Source organism: Meles meles, chromosome 21 (genome assembly GCF_922984935.1).
Source record: "Meles meles chromosome 21, mMelMel3.1 paternal haplotype, whole genome shotgun sequence".
In the NCBI taxonomy this organism is placed as follows: domain Eukaryota; kingdom Metazoa; phylum Chordata; class Mammalia; order Carnivora; family Mustelidae; genus Meles; species Meles meles.
The window spans coordinates 13,906,155-13,927,934 of NC_060086.1; the positions used below are offsets into that span (position 1 = coordinate 13,906,155).

Here is a 21,780-nt window from a genome sequence, read left to right on the forward strand (position 1 = left end):
CTTCCACAACACTCCCACCTCCGCACACTCCACTGGGAGCTCCACATGTCCCATCCCTGCCATTCACTCATGGTCTGCCTCTCCTCAGCAAAGCCCGAGCTCGTGAGTGGCAAGAATGTGTGAGTAGTCTCCTCAGCATCAAGCATACGGCCGCACATCTGAGATGTATTTCTGTTTTCTGAATGAAAGAGCAGAAACGAAATCTGAATTTATAAAAGGAGGGATTATATGCTGTGGAACAAAAATGAGGTACACAGACCATAAAGGGAGAAGGAAATCCCAGTGCAGTCTGCCCAGCTGCCTGCTCTGTAGAGACAGACAGTAGGGTACAGAGGAGTGGTGCTGGGCGACTCCGGGACCCTAAGCCGAGTACACAATGTGTTTCCACAATGATGACAAGCTTATTTTTTTATGCATTCTCTAGTATTCTTCCAGGCTGGACTGATAGTCAAAATCTACACTGACCGGAAGTCAGAACAGAAGCGGTGGGGGCATAACGGCTTACCCCCCGTCTGTTGCGTACAAACTTACGAGGGGGATATGATCCAGCTAATCTCAGGCCAGCACATGGTTCAAGTCAACTCAAAGTTCCTGGATTTTTTTCAAGAACATGCTTACAGTCATGATTTTGTGAATACAATAACTAAAATGCTCGGAACACTGCCTGTTCACTTCGTATTTCTTTATGATAGCAACATTTTTGCATAATCCTTTTTTCTGAGGCTCTTTTCTCATTTCAGGAGAAGTTTTCCTGTGTAGGCTAAAAAAGTGTGAATCCACTTCAACGTTCTGAAATGAACTGAGAACCAAAGGTCCACTTCTGCGTATGGTCTCACGTGTAAGTCATTCTGACGAAGGTGCTTCCTAAAGACTTAAGGAATGGAAAGGGAGAAGTCTGAATCCTGAAGCACATTTGTGCTGGAAAGCTTCCCACCGGAGAGCAAACTGTGGTGTAATTCAACCCTGTCTGCATTAATACAGCCTCAGAGTGACATCCTGATGGGGAAATATATTGGAATGCACTATGGTCTGCCCAGGAAAGTGAAGGGGGCAGCACAGCGTGGGGCCTGCCACAGCATGAGGGCTACAGCCCCCAAGTCCATTCCAGTTACACAAGCAAACAACTAACTAACCCCCCGGGGCCAGCCGGCGGGTTGCCACTGCTGGCTTCCTCTGTCTCCAGTTCCGATGTTGACTCCTGAGTCCACGCTGGGGACCAAACAGAAAAACAGCTCTTCTTCCGGGAGTTCCACTAGGAGCTATTGCCCCTCTGGGTTGGTGTCTGAATCTTGCTCCCTAGGGAAATCGCAAAATGGTGACAGCCTTCAGACTTCCCAGACGGTCATTCAGGTATGTAGCCAGGGTGGACCGGAAAATTCTCACCTCACGTTTTCCTAATCTTGGAACCTTTGGGATTCCACCTGAAAAAGCTACACTTACCAAATACCCCTGGGCAAACAGCAAGTGACACTGACAACCAGCAGTCATGTTTCTTGTAGCCCCTACAGGCCCTACAACAGCAAGACAGAACTACACTAGGCTCCGAGTGTAGGAACCGACTTTGTGCCGAGGAGGGTCTTCCTGGAGACCGTAAAAGGTGAGAGGGTACAGGCTGGGTGATTCCCAGAAAGAACAAAGAATCACAGGTGGGGCTATTGCTAAGAACTCACTAAGTAGAACACACAGACTGGGTCTATATCTTAAGATAAATTTCTGGTTCCTATTATTTCTGATATAAATTCCATCGGCTTTTACACCTCAGAGAAAAGTGTTGTGGAAAAGTGGGGAGTCCGGCTCTCTGGGTTTGGTAAAGGTCTTCAGAGCTGCTGAGTGACCTTTTACTTTAACAGATGCTTTATGCTTGATTTTCTTAAGGCTTGATTTAATATTCACAAGCACATTGTAAAGATCTACAATTTTAATTATGTGCTGTAATTGCCTTCTATAAGAGCCGAAAGAACATCATTTACGGCGATCAGCTATAAAACATTATGACAAAGCTGTAAAGGAAGAACGGGACTGTTACCAGAAGGTGACCGGTTGTTAGGCTGCAAACAGAAAAGCAGAAACCGGAGTAAGAACTTTCAACATGAGCTTAAAAGCCGAAAATGATCTGTAATATAAATAATCTCAACCAATAAAACGGTGAAAATCTCTTTGGGAGAAGACAGACTGGGGTTGAAAGTAAAACATGTAATTAACTGTGTGGCTTTGTGCTGCTGTTTATTCCCTTCATTTAATTCCTCGTTTGTAACATGGGGGATAATACTGACCCCTTAGGGCTTTTTAAAAAATGAGGGCTGAGATTACGTATAATCTCAGTTACACACTGGACACAGAGCAGACAGTCAGCAAACGATGACTGCTTCGCCTACTGCAATACCCTGCAATTTTCGTGCCCCCCAAAGTTCCTAGGTTGAAATCCTAATCCCTGAAGTGGACACAGGAGGTGAGGGCATCAGGAGGTGGGGGCTTCGGGTGATAATCAGGTCACAAGGATGGAGCCCTGTGAAGGAGATCAGTGCCCTTATAAAAGGGGCCCTTCCCGCTGTGTGAGCATAGAGTGAGAAGTCTACAGCCCAGAAGAGGATTCTCAGCGGAACCTGACATATTGGCTCTCTCCAGCCCCCAGAACAGTGAGACAGAAATGTCTGTTGTCTGCAGCATTTTGCTATAGCGGCCCAAACTACAACAACTGCTCTCACACACTTTCATCCCACCTCAGGCCAGATCATGTCTTCCCATCCTTACCTGACTGCTCAAAACCAGTGTTAGCACCCGGGCTTTCAGGCCTGCCCTCCACAACCCCGGCCGTTACTAAAGACATTGGTTCTGCTCTCCGCGTTCCTTTCGTATCAGAAAACCACATATTCTCCTTTTCCTGAAGGATGAGCTATGAAGACATCTAGCCCAGGTTGGACAATGTGGAGCTTGCAAACCTCAGAAGTTCTGAAGGAAGACAAACTAAACAAGTATTTCCTGATTAGTGCCTTCAGAACACTGAGGTCATTCAAAAAAGGAAAAGGGATACCAGGAAGAACAGAGTGCGATTATTTCATCCAGAAAAGAGTGAAAGCTCGAACACCGGGGACAAAGCATGGTCGTTGACTCTAGCCAACCACTGAGTAAACACAGCTTTTCACAGAAAACTCTATTTACAACTAACAACTGGTTCTATGGCCTCATCTCGGCTGATAACCACTACTTCGCTTAGGATCTCCCCAGACGAGATGTGCGATGGATGTATGTTAGAGACGATGAAATGATTGCAAGGAAAATTCAATTTTTCATCTCCCTTGCTTATGCCCTCTAAAAATCGCTTATCTTTTCATATCAATTATAGCGACAGCAAGAGCAGACGGAGTGCTTCAGTGAACGTGGCATCTGAAAGGATCTGGGCTGGCAAGGTTCTTATCGCATGAATGAGTTGCAGTGTTGAGTCCTCCCAAACCATGACAAGTTCCGGAATGTTCTGTTTAATTATTAAGTGCCTGCAATGACAGGATGCTAAATCCTCGGTCACCTGAATGCGGGTATGCAGCTGTTTGCTGGCTAAGGTGAAGAAGTGAGATCCCAGAGCCAAGGGTAAAATTATCAGAGCTACTTCTAGTCACAGCCCTAGACTGCCACGGTCAGAAGACTTTTGTGTTTAGATGTCTGAATATAATATTTTCAATTGGTGTATTTCACAAAGGGGTAGGAGGAGAGGTGGTTTTGAAAAATATTAAAGATGGACTTTGAGGGAGTTTTAAAATCTGATTAGGCAAGTCACTACCAAATGACCCTTTCTGCCCTTAAAAAATCATCCCATATTGGGAGAAGCAAAGGAATATGGATGCTTTGTTTACTGAATCCACTTGGCCCATCATTCCGGGATGTGGCTCACTCCCCAGGCAGAATCTGCCACAGCAGGTTTCCAGGAAGGGGTGGGAACATGAGGATGGGTGTGCATGTCACCAGGACAGACCACATCTTACTCTGTATCCCGCAGGGTGCGCATTGCATAATGGGGGACAGCAAGTGTGCTGTTAGGAACCGGAAGTTACCACTGCACCATCCATTAGTTAGCGCTGACTCTTACCTCTCCCACCACACCCTTTAGCCCATCTGGGCTCTGGTGAGCAAGTGGGGTCTCATCACAGGCACCCAAGTGCCCCTCTGTGGTTGCAAAAAGGTGCAAGTCTTGGGGCGCCTGGGTGGCTCAGTGGGTTAAAGCCACTGCCTTCAGCTCAGGTCATGATCCCAGGGTCCTGGGATCAAGCCCCACATCGGGCTCTCTGCTCAGCAGGGAGCCTGCTTCCTCCTCTCTCTCCCTGCCTGCCTCTCTGACTAGTTGCAGTCTCTGTCTATTAAATAAATAAATAAAACCTTTTTTTAAAAAAAAGGTGCGAGTCTTTTTTTTTTTTTTTTGGTTTTTTTTTTAGGAGTGGAAACGAGGTTATTATTTATGTTATTAGTAGAATATAAATATTTACTGTTCTCATTCTTTTATTTAGTACCTGTTGGGTCCCAGACCTAGTTCTCAGTGCTCTCTGTGCATTAGCTCATGGAGAAGCTTTGCAATCATGCTGAAAAGTGCCCAGTATTATTTCTTTTTTTTTTTTCAAATTTATTTTATAATGTTCTTTTTTTTTTCATTTTATTTATTTTTTCAGTGTAACAGTATTCATTCTTTTTGCACAACACCCAGTGCTCCATGCAAAACGTGCCCTCCCCATTACCCACCACCTGTTCCCCCAACCTCCCACCCCTGACCCTTCAAAACCCTCAGGTTGCCCCAACCTCCCACCCCTGACCCTTCAAAACCCTCAGGTTGTTTTTCAGAGTACATAGTCTCTTATGGTTCGCCTTCCCTCCCCAATGTCCAAGGTGCGAGTCTTTGAGCTGTGTGAACGTGAACAATACACAGGCTTTACCGAGACTGAATGTTTCTTGGGGGTGGGTATGGCATTGGAACAGCCTCCCTTTTTAAGTCAAAACCAAGCCCCTCTGAGACTTGGGTGTGGAAAAGCCCCTGATCAAATCTCCAATACAACGGGAGGGCTACTTCCCCTGAGCTCTGCCTTCTCCTCGGCTTCCCTCACTTGGACACAAGTTGATACCAAAGCCCATACACAGCATCCAAAATATATGCTGTTCCCTTTTCACCGGAAAACCTAGGGGGTTGGGGGCTCAGAGAAGCTCTGTCTTGAATCCCTAACTCCCCACTCACTATTCTTGTGATTTTGGTTGATGAACTAACTTCTTGGGGCCTCGGTACCCTCAGCTTTGCAATGTGTTGGTCACGGACTCACAGGCTGTTGTGGGATTTAGCGGAAAATGTCTACAAAATGCCAATCCAGAGCTGAAGGCTCATCGGGGCCCTACTTCTGCCTCTCCCTCGGGGACTCCCTGAATAGTACACTTATTTACAAATTATCATCAAATCTGCATATAGCTCAGAAGAGTTTCTGCTCTTACACCACCTAGAAGAATTCTGCAAAACTCTGTGCTCTTCCACAGCTGATGTGAACCATGTTAACACCTCTTGTGTTTTAAGACCGAATTCAAGGGCTGCAGAGAACAGAATTTCTCATGTATTTTAATATCTGACTATGCTGGTGTATTTTAATAATAGAGAAGGCTGCGATACTCTTTTATGTGTGTCCAAAGGAATCCAGACACCTGACTGAGTGGTTCTAAGGATCGGATACACATCATCATGCACTGAGAAAAACAAATGAATGAGCTCTAGTGTTTAGAGGCCAGAAATCTGTCCTCACTCCTTTTTCTTCTTGAACCTGCATTTTCATTCCACATCTCCCAAGGAATTTTGCTGTAATTTATTGCATTTAGTGATTCAGAGTATTTTATTGATCACCCTATCACACCCTTTGATAAGGTATGCATATAAATTAAAATTTCCCAGCAACCATATGGCTCTGGGGTTAAAAAAGTTCTCTTGGGTTGAGTTACTGTTAAAATTATTATTTGTACGCAATTAATCAAAACAAACATATAACCGATTTTGATGAATACTGCCTATAAAAGAAAAAAAAATCACTGCAAATGTATCTCTCCATGAAATGGACAGAGGTTTATCCTGTTCTTACCCTACTTCCTTTTTGTAGATACAACTCCTGTGAAATTATGTTCATGTAGGAAAGCACACGAGGATGGGAGGAATTTTATTCAAGGATATCTCTGAATTCTTTTAGTCCCTTCTGAGTTACACACAGCAAGTTATTAGTTAGGAGAGACTGCTTTTTGTTCCAATCATGAACAAAGATTAGAGTCGCAGTGCTCAGCACACATAGGCTTATTACCCGCTCTGTAACGCTCCCCACTCCATCAGGTGACTCTCCAGGCTGTTCTGTCCACATGCTGACTCAGATATCTGGGCAGCTTCCAGCCTGTGGCCCTACCATCTCTGAATGTGGCCCAGCCACAGAGAATGGGGAGCACGAAGGGGGCTTGCTGCCTCTTACATTCCTGGCCTGGAGGTGACATACTTCATTCCACTTACATTTCAGTGACTAGAGTGAGTCACATCACCCCTCAAACTGCAAAAGGGCTGGAAACGTCTTCCTGTCCTACAAGTTGGTGCTGTACTGTGTTAGCAACCTTTCCAAATTATTTGTAATAAAATGTCAACTGACAACGTGTGTGGGTCCTGCCTCATTTTGTGGACAGCAAGAAAGTGAAAACATCTAATTTATAAAATGATTTATTCCCCAGCTATTAGAGCTCTTCACTTCCACAACTCTGACACTGACGTTTAGGAATCTCTCTTTGTTTGGTGCCTGGCCATTTACGCCCTCACACGAGGCCTGTATTAAAGGTTCAGGATGTGTGTGACTTGCATCCTGTGAGAGAGGGAACCAGGGCAGAGAGCCCCTGGGATTCAGCACACACACCTGGTTTTAGGAAGAACCCAAGAAAACACCTGGAAATAGACTCCCTGAAAGGTCTATGGGCCTGCTTGCCCCGCAGAAATCCATGTGTCCCCTGAGAGGTCTGCCACGCCCAGTGTGAAGATGGCTGCTTTGGGAGACTGGGGATATGGGGCTATCGCCGATTCATTCAAAGGTTCAGGGCACATTACAATCCACAGTTGAACCTGATTCCCTAACATATACCAAGGGGGAGACTGGGCTGAAATTGGCCAGAAAGGTAAAAGATGGGTAGCGTGGGAAAAGAAGATGGGCGATGGCAGGGGTAGGGAGCAGATAATGCAATTTTGTTACATGGGCTGTGGAGAAAATTATGGACTTATTATGCCTTCCTCATCTTTGCTTTTTATTTTTATTTTTCTTTTAAGCTGAAGTCTGGCTGGGAATCACCAGTTCTACTTGACTCTAAACCTGTCACTAATCCATATAAACATACATCTGTGGTTCAGAAACAAATGTGAGAACAGGCATTTTATCTCTGTTTTTAAACCAGAGCCGTAAGAAGAAAACTGATCTTCACTAATACCATTTATTACACAAAACACATCTCTGGGGGGGAATGGCCTCATGTCACACAGTGTAACGTACATGACCTCGGGGGGAGAGCTAAACATGTTCATTTTCAAGAAGGTGCACAGACGTGTGTTTGTATCTGCTGGCTCTCAGAACTTGCCATGGGTAGGCATCCTTGTGTGGAGTGGACCCTTGAACAACATGGGGTGTGGGTTGCTGACACCCCACACAGCCAAAAATCTGTGTATAACTCCCCCAGAACTTAACTCCTAATAGTCTACTGTTGCTGATTACATAAGAGTCAGTTAACATACCTTTTGTGGGTTAAATATATTATATACTATATTATATATATTTATATATATTATATATTATATATAATATATATTTATATATATTATATATTTATATAGTATATAAATATTATATACTATATTCTTACAATAAAGTAAGCTAGAGAAGAAAATGTTATGAAAATCATACAGAAGAGAAAATACATTTACAGAACTGTACTGTATATTGGAAAAATTGTGCGTAGAAGAGGACCCATGCAGTTCAAACCTGTGCTCTTCAGGGGTCAACTGTATTTAGTTTTAACTAAATTAACTCTCACAGAACAGATACGTGGATAAGATACGTGGGAAGAAGTTCAGAGTCAAGGTGCTCCGAGGGGAGCACGAATGAGGACGACAGACAGCAGCATGCAGGCCTGCGCTGTCTGTGCGGGCTCTTCGTAGGCAACGGGACCGGATAAATAGTTCTCCTAAAACATATGTCGCAAGAATTTGTCCAAAAACTAAACCATCATCAGGAAGACCACTCACAAAATGTTTGTTGTGCCATGAGACACTAGGAACTAAAGACCAAAATGAATCTGAAAGTTAATAAAGGAGAACCCCATTAAAGTGGCCTTGGGGAGTGGGAAGAGAGGGCTAGAAGCGGAAAGCCCATGCTTGCCCTCGATTACAGGAGGAACTGTCAATTACAGACCCAAGCAGAATGGTTACCAGGAAAGAATCCTCAACTCCAGGCCCCAACAGTGCATCTCCTCCAAGACGTAAACCACGCCTGCGCCTGGGAGGCTTGGTCAGTTGAGCGTCTGACTCCTGGTTTCAGCTCAGGTCATGACCTCAGGGTAGTGAGACTGAGTCCTGCATGGGGCTCTGCACTCAGCGGGGAGTCTGCTTGGGATTCTGTCTCTCCTCTCCTCTGCCCCTCTGCTGCTCACACTCACTCACTCTCTCTCAAACAAATAAATAGTCTTTAAATAACAGAACAAAACAAAAATAAATCAACCACTCCTGCAACTCAGCCAATCAGGAACTGTCATCACCACGAACTCTTGTTTTTCTCCAACAGACTTTTGTTCAAATTCCCCTGCAACTTCCTCCTTGCTCTCCAAAAATAACACTCCTGTTTTGTTTCTTGATCTTGCCTATGGATTTGCCATAGTTTGCTTGTCCTGAATTAGATTCTCTGTTATTCCTGAATAAACTCACTTCTCCTGGTAGAATAACTTGTTTTATTTTTGAGATTAGTGAGATGTTCCTGATGAGCAAGATACTTAAGACAGCATTTATTTCACCATCATCGCTTCTGTATGATAGTTATGTGCTTCTAATTTATAAATAACTGAGTATGCACGTATGAGGGGTGAACGCACAGGCTTATTTACTGATGGAGTGAGTGCCTACAGAATTGCTCTAGGGACCCCAGGGTACACTCCGTTCTGCTCACGACCAGCTCCAGGATGCCAGGACCAGAGAATGTCTTATGCTTCATTACACACACCCCTTAGAAGGTTCAATACATCCTAAATGATTAATTAACTCATTACTCTACCATAAAGTACACTTTCTATTTATGTTTCTGAAAATTCTGGCAATGAAGTTCCGTCCAGTGTGTGAAGCTATAGCTGTATTCTAAATTCATCATTTGTGGTGTGGACACTGTCTCTGGACAGGTTTCCAGTAATATTGCCAACCGTTCCTATTGTTTTGGGAATCCAACCCATGTCAGGGTGCACTTGAAAGGCTTCTGCCTCGTCCTCTCCCGGAAATATTTAAGGCACAAAGAAAATGCGAGAGAATTTTATCTGGGTGCACAAAAGCCATGTTTTACCAGGTGGTTCTCTCAGATGACGGTTCCTAGACATTATTCTCAGGAATCCACTTTCAACTCCTACACATATATGAAGTCTGCAGTTAAATTAGCATTATAGAGGACAAAAGAATGTTAAGTGGTCTTCAGAATGAAAAGCAAGGGTTTGTCAGCCTGAAGGAGGATCGGCTGAAATGATATCCTATCTGTGGATGTGGTTTGAAGAGGAGGCATTAAAACGAAAGAGGCGGAAACACAGGAAGGAGATGGGCACTGCTTCCTTTTCAACCCTCCTCCCCGCCAGAGGTTCTCATTACCCTGGCCATCTCACATGTTGGGTCAGACCGAGGACGTGTCAAGGTATGCACAGTGGTGTCTGCACAACGATGGACTCATCATCATGCCGAATTCCTCTCATCTCCCGACTCTACCCTTTTTTCTGATTTTAAGAAGAAACTCTTATTCATGTATTAATTCAGTTCAGAAGATCTGATCCACCAAAGTTCACTCAATGTAAAATCTTCAAAGTGAAAACCGAAAGCAGGTTGACAGGTTTATAAAGCTTGCCTGGGTCTGACCTCAGAATAGAAACGTCTACTCTCGGGTGAGCTCAGCCCATTCTTTTTCTGACGCGCACCTGAGCTGCGGGAGCCGGCTATGAAAAATTCATGCAGGACGCTTCCACAGTCCCACCTACGTCCTTAACATCTGCTGGCTGCACGTCACATTAAAACTTCAAAGTGAATCCAGCCCTGAGATGGCAGCGGCTTTCGCTGGGGAGCAGGAGAATGGATAGCTCGGAGAGGGCCTCTCCTTCTGGACAGGAAGTGTCTGTGCAGAACACGCTGCAATTTGTCTTCTTAGCCCCACACAAGAGGGCGAAATGGGAAGAGACAGTAACACCACCTCTTAAACATGCACAGAACAGTGGGCAGCGTGGGAAGGGGCTGCGTTTCCCTTCTAATTGCCATGCTTTTTTAAACATTTATTTATTTTTACCTCAATCCTCTCTCTACTTTTGCTGCCCATAAGCTTCAAAGGTAGCCAAGACATTTAGAGACTGAAAAGGGGGTGAGGTTTTGAACTCTATAGTACACCACTGTTTGGGAAGATACATTATTTCCTCCTGTTAGCTGGGTGTTAGGGAATCACTCATTTAGACGTTTTGAGACAAGGTTGGCCCCTGGGTGCTCTTCCACTTCGACACTAGGCTGTCCTGCAGGAGGAATGGCTTATTATCATGACAGGAAACAAGAGGTGGGGCCGCCTGGCGCTCTACAATTTTAAATTAATTACAGTATGATCCACCAGGAATTTAATTTCCAGTTCCTGACCACCTCAATCGTATTCACTACATAAACCTTCCTTATTTTAGTCTCCTGCTGCCAAAGAAAAATTTATCTTCATTAAATGATAATTGGCGATAATACCTTTTGATTCTTCAAAAATGCTGGCTGGCAAGTTTTTAAGAAATTTCATCAGTCTTGGTTGGTGTTTTTACAAAGCCTCCATCAGAAAAAAACCCCAAGATATCTAAGTCTGTAGCACACAGCGTGTCCTACCACCAGCACAGATGGGTCTTGAGGACACCTAACCCTATGATAAGCCCAGAGGTGTTACACGTTCCCCTTCCCTGGCCTCATCCGGCGCTGGCTGTGGACCTGAGAGCAGGTTCTGCTGCTGAAAGCATTTGCTGCGATCCAGAAAGGAGCAGCCCTTACACATATAATTCTGGGGGTATCTACAGATTTATCAATATTTCTCGTCTTTAGAGGTTTCAAAGTAGAATTTTCAGTGAGAAAATGCATAATAGAGTGCCATTTAACTTTTAGCTAAATCCAATATGCCAACAGAATGTTACCCTGAGAATCAAAATAAGGCTGTTTCCTCAACCCTCTGATTCCTCGCACGTTACTTGGTCCCAAATAAAAAGCAAAGAATATATAAGGAAACAATATGCAGGTTTTCTCCCAAGATTTACAATAAGTCCATCCACATCATCAACCTCTTTCTATCTCACCGTCCACACATTTTACCTGGTGCCAATGAAAAGATAAAAATATACAAGGGAACAAAATGCAAGGCAGTTAATTATAATATTCATGAACTGTTTCCAATATACTTCTTGGTTGGAGTAGAAACTGAAATTATTGAAAAAGAATTTACATATTCCAATTACCTAACGCCATGGTATTGCATTAGGATGGCGACTTGCAAATCCACTGTATTAGTTTTATTTCCTACTGGCCCTTCTAGAATGGGCATGGGGGAAACTACAGGTACAGACTATTCCACAGCTCTGTGATGGTAGCATCATGGTAACCAGATGATTTGTGGAATTGTTTCCCCCTCTTCCTACTGGCTAAGGTCAATTCCCTTGTTTCTGACCCAGAATTCTCCCAATCTGACCAATTATTATCCTGGTATGTATATTACAATTGAGTGCTAAATCAATTTTCTAACCAGAATAAATGGCTTTAACTGTAAAACTCAGAAATCACTAAAGTAATCAATCTATTTGATAATATAATTTCCAACCTTTATTATCAATATTGAAAAAAATCTTGATAAGTCACATTTGTTTCTATTATGATTCAAAGGGTCCTTTCAATAGCACACAATGGCCTGTGTTTTGTGAAGCCCACATCCAGTCAATGCACATAACTCTTCAAGGCATTAAAAAGGCCACAGTGACAGCTTAGTCCGCACGTAGTCTGTGGTCTGGAGACCAGGATTCAGCTCCGAGGAATGCGGTGCTGATGGCAGGATGACGGCCATGGAGGAGCACTTACCAGGAAGGCGACAGGCCCATGGCAGCACACTCAACCCTGTGGTCTCCTGCCCCACATTTGCTACAGACATTCACCCAGTCAGTCCTACTCAACTTCACACAATCATATCCCTCAGGGAGCACGAGGAGCAAACACTGTGATCCAATCCTATGTATGACACGAGACTTCTCAAACCACCGGTAGGGAAAAGCTGTCCCTTCAAGGTGTTTCCTAAAGAGACAACATCTACTACTACACAGACAAACCCATTTAATTCGTTTTTGTTTGATGTGATCATCAAGTTTTGAAATTTACAACCATTTCCCAACGGTATGCTCTTAGGAACAGTGTCACTGCACTTCGTCCCATGAAACTTCACGCTGCCAACATCTGGCGACCTGCCCTGAGAGATGCACGTTTTAATCTCCTGTAGCTCAGAGATTTTGCTTCTGGCGATTTCCCCCTGCTACAGCAATCAGCTCTAGCTAGTAGACTTTTTAGAGCCTTCTTTTGAAGGCCAAATGTTTAAACTAAGTCTCCTCAAACTTAGTTTCCTCAAACTAAAATGTCCTTAAATAAACTAAAGGTGTAACTGTAATTTGTATTCTCTTCATTATTCAGTTAAATCAGGCAGGAAAAAAAAAGTCAGCTGATTAAAATTAAGAAATATTGCTAATTTGGGGCACCTGAGTGGTGCAGTTGGTTAAGCATCTGACTCCTGCTCGGCTCAGGTCATGATCTCAGGGTCGTGAGATCAAGGCCTGTGTGAGGCTCTGCACTGGGTGTGGAGCCTGCTTAAGATTCTCTCTTTCCGGGGCGCCTGGGTGGCTCAGTGGGTTAGGCCTCTGCCTTCGGCTCGGGTCATGCTCTCAGGGTCCTGGGATCGAGCCCTACATCGGGCTCTCTGCTCAGCAGGGAGCCTGCTTCCCTTCCTCTCTCTCCGCCTGCCTCTCTGCCTACTTGTGATTTCTGTCAAATAAATAAATAAAATCTTAAAAAAAAAAAAAAAAGATTCTCTCTTTCCCTCTGCTCCCTGCTCTCTCTCTATCTCTAAAAATATAAATAGATAAAAATTCGAAAAAAGAAATACTGCTCATTTTAACACAACTTAGTATGTGTGTATTTTCCCAAAGATCTTATTTTTACATTAAACTTATATAACCTGGGCTTAATCTAGTCTCAAAGAAGGTTCATAGATACAATTCCTTATAAATCAGGATTTTTTTGTTGTTGTTCAAAACAGTATGCAGTAACAGTCCGCAAAAGCAAAAATATTTTAAATCCCCAATCAGATAAGAGCTCATCGTCAGAATCGTCTGTTGTGCTCCGTTTCCTGCATAGACCACTTCAAAGAAAGCAACTATTGCACTGGATCGATCTTAAACCACCACCACGATCTCAGAGAGAGATTTCCTGCAAAATGTCCCAAGAGACATATATTAATTCAATCAAGATTTTTTTCGCTTTCAGAATTATTCAAAATTTCAAAACTCACTTGCGACGCTCAGGTGAATGAGCGGGCTGGTCTTGTTCTCCCCGTTCCGCTCGTTGACGGCCTGCGCGTAGTAAGCCCCGGCGTCACCGGCGGTCGCGGCGAGGATCACGAGTTGGTTCTCCAGCGTGATGGCTCTGTGTCAGACAAGAGACAGCATCAAAGCCACTCCACGGGACTTCTTGTTCGTAAGGCAAATTAACTTATTAGGCTAACTAGAAAGGAATGTCCAGGATATAGAAAAGCTGGAAGGATAAAAAAACAAACGTACCGGCAGACCTCGGGAATGTGGTGCTGGTTAAGCCTTCTCTGGCCCAGTTCACACTCCTGCGGGGAGGGTCTGAACCCTCTGACCCTTGGTTGTGAGGAAGACAACATTTTGGAACAGATATATCTAAGGTCTGTTGAAACTCAAAGCTTCCTCTGGGAATGTGTAACAAGTTAGAAGAAATTCCAGAAGAGCTGGTCTTTTCCCTTTAAGTAGGGCTGTTCGATCACACAACGGTCACAAACCTTGCAAATGCAGGGCTGAATCACCCCAAACCTGGACTGGAGGCAAAAGAATTCACTGCAATTTCCTTCACCTCCCAAGGAGCCTCATTAGAGCCTCTGTACCCCTATTTCTCGACTAATGGGTAGAAGAAAAGTTGCCAGTGGGCAGTGCTGACCCCTTCAACTTGATTTTCCCATAACCACTAATGCTAAGACTGCACATTCTTCACCCGGGCCACCTCCCCACATTCCAGAGTACGGTCTAGCCCATCATCATTGAGACCCTCTCGTATGCCCCAGTTCTGCTGCAAAAAGGAAACTCAGAGACACATTTGACCCACCATCTTCTTTTTAGAAATGAGAAAAGTGAAGATTATAGAGGTTAAGTTATTTGTTCAAGGTAACAGAGCAACATGACAATACCAGAGGGAGGACCTGTCTTCCCCCATGTAGACTAGTGCTCTGCTGGGCAGATCACACACAGACTCACCAGAGTACTTATTTTAAAGAAGAGGAAGAAAAGTAACAAAGATACAACTTCCATAAATCCAAGCAGCTTTCAATGAAAATAAGTGTCCTTGTAGTCCTTTGCTCTTACTATAATTTGCAGAATTTGTTAACAAAGCAAAAAATACAAAGGGTGGACCAGGCGTTGCAAGAAAGACACACATATGAGCACCCAAGTGCCCCTTTGTCCCTGATCTTATCCAAATGCCGGAAGTACCCAGGATCTGGAGTGAGCTGCGTTGCTGTCCACAGGTTGTTACTCTACAGGGAATAAGTTTATTTGTTCATTTTAAAGCCTAGACAGTTGCAGCCCTTCCAAATTCAGGTAAGATCTCTGTTTTGGTAACATTTAAAAAAACCAAAAACATGCAAACTGCGTAACCTATCATGAATTTTACTATAATAATAATCTTTTTCTTCCTGCTACTTTCTGGAAAGCCCCTTCAGACACTCTCCACTTTTGCACATTATACAAGATTATCTTACGAAGTTACTGCTTATTCAGGGTTCCGTAGGATATATTGCAGTTTGAGGTCTCTGTGACTAACCTACCTCCTTTCTCACTTACGAAAATTTCCCTATTAACAAGTTTTCAATTTTTAGTCCCATAAAAATATCTCAAAGAAGTTTTACTATAATTATTTATGACTCCTTTATAGATTCCTTTATAGAGCCATAGAAATTGTTCCATTTTATTTTAGTGTATGTTACCCTGGCACCTAAAATTAAATATGAATATTTATTACACCTAAGTTACACATTTAATAGTACAATTTAAAAAATTGAATATGTCATAACTTTTTCCCCTAACATCTGATTTTTGCTATAATAATTTCAAATATGCCTAGTATCTCTCAGAATTATTCTCTAAAAATGCCTATATTATTTATGACATTGTCTCAAGGGTATTGAAAATAAAAAGTTCATAAAGAATAAAAATATTAAAGTTTACATCTATTATAATTTGTATCTTTAAGTTCATTTTTTGCCCTTCTAGGTTTTAATTTCTAGATGATTTTAAGTCAAATCTTATGAAGAAGTCAAATCTTAAGTCAAATCTTTTTGGCTTTGTCTAAGCCAAAAAAGACAGCACAAAAATGCCAAAACTTTAGAGAACACTAGATTAATGAGGATCAGTTCCCCAGAAGACTTTATTCTTTCTTCTCATCCAACTCTTTCTGAGCAAAGTATTTCTATAAAAGAAACTGAGTTTTTAAAATGAAAATTGAACCATCTGAAGACATTCTTCTTAATTTCAGATAATTCAGATCATTGTTATAATGCTTAAGAACAGCAATTTTTAAAGACACTGAAGCAGGTCATTTACCACGCATTCATTCTGAGTCTTCTTCCCTAACAGGCCCCGATGATTCTGCTGTGCCCACGCCCGGCCCAGGCTGCCACGTGTGCCAGGAAGCTGGCCCATTTCCAGTACCAGGTTTGGATCTTGGTCATCAGAGGCCAGTTCAGGTATGGGCATCACATGCAAGACCTGAAGAAGTGTCATGGGACCCAAGCTGCCTGGCTGGACAAAGGGGAGGAGCACACTTGGGGGTGAGCTCTCACCCCTGCTAGAGGCCAGGCAGGAGGTCCCACACTTGGAGGCTGCCAGCCACCCTCGCAACGCTGGGGAAAGCGTGTGTAGACAAAAGCAGGAAGGACAGAAATTTGAAAGTCGGAACACATTAGACAATAGTGTGAAGGTGATGATGAGAACATAAGCTAAGTGATCCTTTCCTGTGAATCTCCTACGTGTCCATAAAACATTCTGGGAAAATATCAGGTAACTGAGCTGGGGGCTGACTTCCCACATCTATTCCACATCCTCACTATTTTACAGTAGGCCTCTGGTTTGGAGAATTGACCCTAACCAGTCTAAACCAGTCATGGTGATTCAATCCCTCTTGCCAGGGACTGACAGAGGAACCCGGGTTTGAGCTGGTTGGCCTGGGGCAGGTATCTGGTGACTGTCCTTGCTCTGAGGCAGTCTTACCTAAGTTCTTCTCACCAGATGGAAGGGCAGGATTTCCACATCCTCCCCCAGACGTGAATGAAGAAACGTGCTGTCCAGATGTTCACGGTGGCAACTGTATGGCCACGAAGGGAACAACCTTAGCACGAAGCTGATGACGTTGGTGGCAGGACAGAGAGAAAAGGAAGTAGCTATGTCCTTTGCCTTGATAACCTGACCGAGTCAGTGACCCAACCAGCCCACAGCCCATCCTCTCTGGCTTCCTATTTCATGAGGTGATATACTTCATTCACGTTTAAACTTATTGACGTTAGGGTTTCTGTTTCCAGAAGTCAAATGAATCCTGACACAGATACAAAACAGCATGGGCAGGAGCACCCACTTGGGGTTCAAAGAAAGAAGAGTGTGTCCTCGGTGCACAGAAAATAATCCTGTGTGTTTCTCTCTGTTATTTTATATATATATATATATATAATATATATATATTATGTATTATATAATATATATATATAAAATATATGAATGTTAACAGCACTTAACTTTGAGTGGTAAGATTATAACTAATTGTCTTTTATAACTTTATAACTTTATAACTAATTGTCTTTCGATAGAAATCGAAAATACAGAAGTATTTTAAAATATCTTTCCACAATAAATCACTTTTGAACCAGGAGAACAACTTTCAGAATGAATGCAAGGCTTGCGTTTAGTACTTTGCCTGTCATACAGACTACTTGGTTTTTTTAATCACATAATTCCAAAGTACTAATTTAAAACTTACATTGACTTTACAGGAAAATTATCGCATTAAGCCAAGGAGATTTTTCCTTTATTTTCACTTTATTAAAATAAATGTGTGTATGGTTTTATATGAAGTTATTTCCTTAGTCTTCCCCCACTTTAATTCTACATTTCAAAATGAAACCTTCTAATTCCATTGGATAGTAATAAAGAAAGTACTATAGAAATGTAAAAGTTCAGCTCACTAAAGCTTGGGAAAGCAGAGTGCTAGACTCATGAGGAGCAAGTTGAAGGGTTGCCGGCTGCTGACCATAAGCACAGGAAGGGTTCTCAGAGAGAAACTGGCTGTCCTGAGTAATGCAGTGGTTCAGAGGAGGACTCATTTGGAAGGGCATATTCCAAGTGCTTTTGGGCTCTGCACTTGATTCTCCCAACATTTTCTTGAGGGAGTTGGCAAAATGAGAAATCTCTATTTCGGGGAAGTTAAAACCTTCGAGGCGATCCCTGGGGTCTTTGACCATCAGCTCTGATCAAAATCACCCATGAGGGGAAAAAGCCCCTGGACACCTAGATCCAAGGGCTCAGGCACTGGCTGCATGGGGATGGGGGGATGGCAAGCAGTGGGCATATCTACAAGTGAGCTTTCTGCCCCACTTGCCAGTGTCAGGGGTCCTCGCTTTCTTAACGCCATACAGAACACCGGCTTTCCAACCTGTGGCCCTGTTAATTACGGCAGCAACAGCTTGGCGGCTGCCCTACTTGCCCTTCCCCTCGGAGCTGCCCAGGACCGGGAAGGAAAGCGAGGGTAGACATTCACCCGGATTGCTGTGGGAAGACAATCTACTAACCGTCTTCCTTATGTAGTCACATCCCCAGGCCTACCTCAGAGCAGAGGCCATGTGAACCTGAACCAGGTGCACACAGCCCAGGTCCCATGGAGCTTAGATTCAGTACTTTTATGGACCACAAGAAGTAACAGGAAACACTTTATTGACTTTCCCTTAAGACTGGGAAGGGAGAGGGAGGGGCCGTTCAAGCTTTCCACCAGCTTAGTTGCCAGTGTGGTCCATGCCTTGCCAAACACTTCATTTAATCCATGCAGGGACTCTTCCCTATAGGACGTATGGTTAATTTCATTAGGGCAAGTATATGGGAAAATATAATTAAATTTATATAAATTCTTCAATCTATTCTACATCATCTGTGAACCATTAATTACAGATACAAGTGGGGGTACATTAGAGGATAGGAATTCTAAATGATAACTCCCTTCAAACTGTTTGGATCTGAAGCCTGTTCAATATACACATGTTCTGTCTTAGACACAGTTGCCGCCAGTATTTAAGCACAGAGCGTGACAAGCATGCGCGTATTCATACCGGCATAGTTTCTGTGATTGTTCATTTTTGGAGGAACCCAGGAAGAAAGGGGGTCACCCGACCATTCAGTGAGCACCGGTGCTATGTGCGACACTGTCCAGGGAAAGTCATGGGGAAATACGGTTCCTGAACACGAGGACGTAGCTCAATGGGAAGAACACATCCAAAAGACAGGAAAAGAAAATGATAGGTCTGCGAAGTCCCAAATACGTATTTTACAGAATTTTAAAGGAGGAGTAGAGAAGCCAAAGAGGCAGCTGAAAATGTGGAGGTCTGACCACATCTATCTTCCCGGTGACAGCTTCTTAGTACAATGCGGATGAGATGTCATATTAGAAAGACAGGCTAGGCTCTCTAACCAAGAACACAAGTAGCAGCTCAGGAACAGGAGGGCTGCTTCTGGCGGTGACACGGAAAGAAGTACCATCCTCAGCTCTGCTGAGCCTCCCACCTGCATGTCTCACCTCACCTGAACCTCTGGTCAAGGGCTCCTACTTGTCCTGCCCCAAAGGACAAAGCATCCACATTTCCTCCAAACTGTGGGCCTGGCCTGGGGCTTCTCAGACTGCTCGCCAGGAGCACGGGCACTGGGTGGGCATCGGGGTCAGCTCACCTAGCAGCGGCAGAGAGGGAACTTCCGTGTGCCGTAAAGAGAAGCAAAGAGAGACACCCTCCTGAGTGCATGATGTCTGTCTCTGAGTACAAGCAGAAGGGACACCAGAGCTCAAAGCTCATTCATCTTCTCCAAGACTGCTTCCTGGTGGGTTGAGGTAAAACCTTCAAATTAAAATCTGCCTTCAAATTAAAATCTCAAATGGTCTACAGAGAAAGCATCCCTTCGTTCTGCCAGTATAAGATGATTACAGATGACGGGTAGTAAGTCCACAGGTAGACCCAGGCCGAGGGAAGTACAGTACTCTGTGTTGAGATAGAGAGGTCCTGGAAATGCCCAGGTTAAGTATGACCTGGATGGGTCAAGGGGCCCGCAATGAGGTCTGGCTCTGGTTTGTTCCCTCAGGCTCACAACTTGGTTTTGTCATCTATGAAATAGGGGTGACAGTACTCATCACAAGGGCCTTCGTGTGCAAATGAGGCAGTGCTGGGAGCAGGGCTGGCACGAAATCCCCGCTCAGTGTCCACCGGATCTCAGATGTGGTGCGTGTGGAATGCAGGTGGTCAGATAACAAATGTAGTCAACCATCCTCCTTCTAGGGCTAAATACCAAATACTTTTTAGAGTTTTACTGAATAGGTGGCCATACAAACACGGCCAAGTCGCTGAGTTACCAGCTTAACATCATCAAGTCATCCGAAGCTAGTATGACCTGAAGCCATGTGCACAGGGGCCAGAGGGACGCTTCAGCAAAAAGGCCCAGAAAAGCCTCCTTTCCCGGTACCCACCGCCCCCATCTCCCACTCCAACAGCAACATCTATGATATTAGACTTTAATGCTGGAAAAATCCCTGGCCTCTTCTCAACACATGTTGATATGTCAGTAACAGAATCCATCCCTTTCCTCTTGGAAAGATACTACACAGCAGAAGAGACAGGAAAGAGGGAAAGAAATTTCAGGGTAGCCCAATACACCACTGAAGGGTCTATTCCATTGGGGATTTTCGCTCAGGAGAAATGTATTTCTTTACAGCAGTGCTTCTTAAGTTTTCTAGCTACTTTTACTTATTTATTTTTCTAGTTTACTCGTTTGGTTTTTTAAAAAAAATTGTTTTTCTAGTTACTTTTAAAAAGGATTTTAATCAATGTATATTTTACCCAGGGTCTTTCGTTATTTTAGGCTTATGGTTCCAGTTCTGGGCACGAATAAGAGGCCATGCCCAAATTCTGGCCTGGTCATATGTGGAAGTATGAAGTTGACCCAGGAAGGTTCAAACAGAGCTGAAGTTCAGGCATAAGAATTCCCAGCCACATTCATTTTTTTCCCCTACCAAAACAAAACAAAGAGAAAAAGAAAAAAGGCTCAGCATAATGTGTAGAATGTATAGTCATGTCTTTAAACATTGGCTCTAACCCAGATTGTAAAATCTACTCAAACTAGAACCATTAAAAAGGATGACAGACGTCTAGAACCCAGATAGGCCCGAACCAAATCCTCCCCAAAGGGGCCTCTCCTGAGAGCCTCTCCAAAGAGTGGACAGTTCTGAAAAAATTCACTTTATATATGGCATCATAAAAGCAATAAGCATGTCAGCCCAGAATTAAATGTGTATTGCCATGGCCAACTGAGACACTCTTCCCTGAACTGACGGCCTGCAGAGCGAGGTGCCGCCAAGCCTGTGGACACGAGAACCCCCAGTGAAGGCCCCCGGCCAGCGTGTGCGTGCCCGTGTGACCACCAGTCGTTCCCGAGGCAGCCATCTCCGCCTAGTGGGCTATGTCGGGAAGGCTGAGCCTGGCGATTCAAACATCCAGACAAGTCAGACAGTTTCTCTCCGAATCTCCCTTCCTTCTGCACATGGCACATGGAGGCTTTCTCCCTTCTGCAGAAGAAGGGGCAGTGGGCAGACCACTTGACCCCGGCTTTGCATAGTAGCGCCTGTGTGGGGTCATGTCGTTGGGACAGGATCAAGCACAAAGAGTATGGCCATGAAAGAGAGTGCTTCTTAAAGAGCAAACAATAGTGAGGAATGCTGGCAGATCTCTGGTGGACAGAATGCTTCTGGAATGTTCTCTCCCTTGCAAGTCAGTCATGGCAAAAGTTCCTCTTTAAAGGAAGGTAATTATGACAAAGAGCTTCTACTCTTTGTTAAACGGTCTTTGATGCCTCAGGGACAAAACTGTGCCTGCAGAGCACACGTGGCTGTGGCAGAGTCACAACACCTCAAGGATTACCGCTGCTGTTCTGTGGCAGCGCCTCTGCACGTGC

The 21,780-nt window shown here is 43.9% G+C and overlaps 1 protein-coding gene across 2 annotated transcripts in view; it reads right to left on the bottom strand.

Moving 5' to 3' along the window:
* Window positions 1-21,780, bottom strand: part of SDK1 (sidekick cell adhesion molecule 1) — a 919,871-nt gene that overhangs the window by 337,048 nt on the left and 561,043 nt on the right. For both annotated transcript variants that reach the window (XM_045993982.1, XM_045993983.1), the window contains exon 5: window positions 13,812-13,945. In XM_045993982.1, coding sequence (XP_045849938.1) covers window positions 13,812-13,945 — 134 coding nt within the window. The remainder of the gene's footprint in view (window positions 1-13,811; window positions 13,946-21,780) is intronic.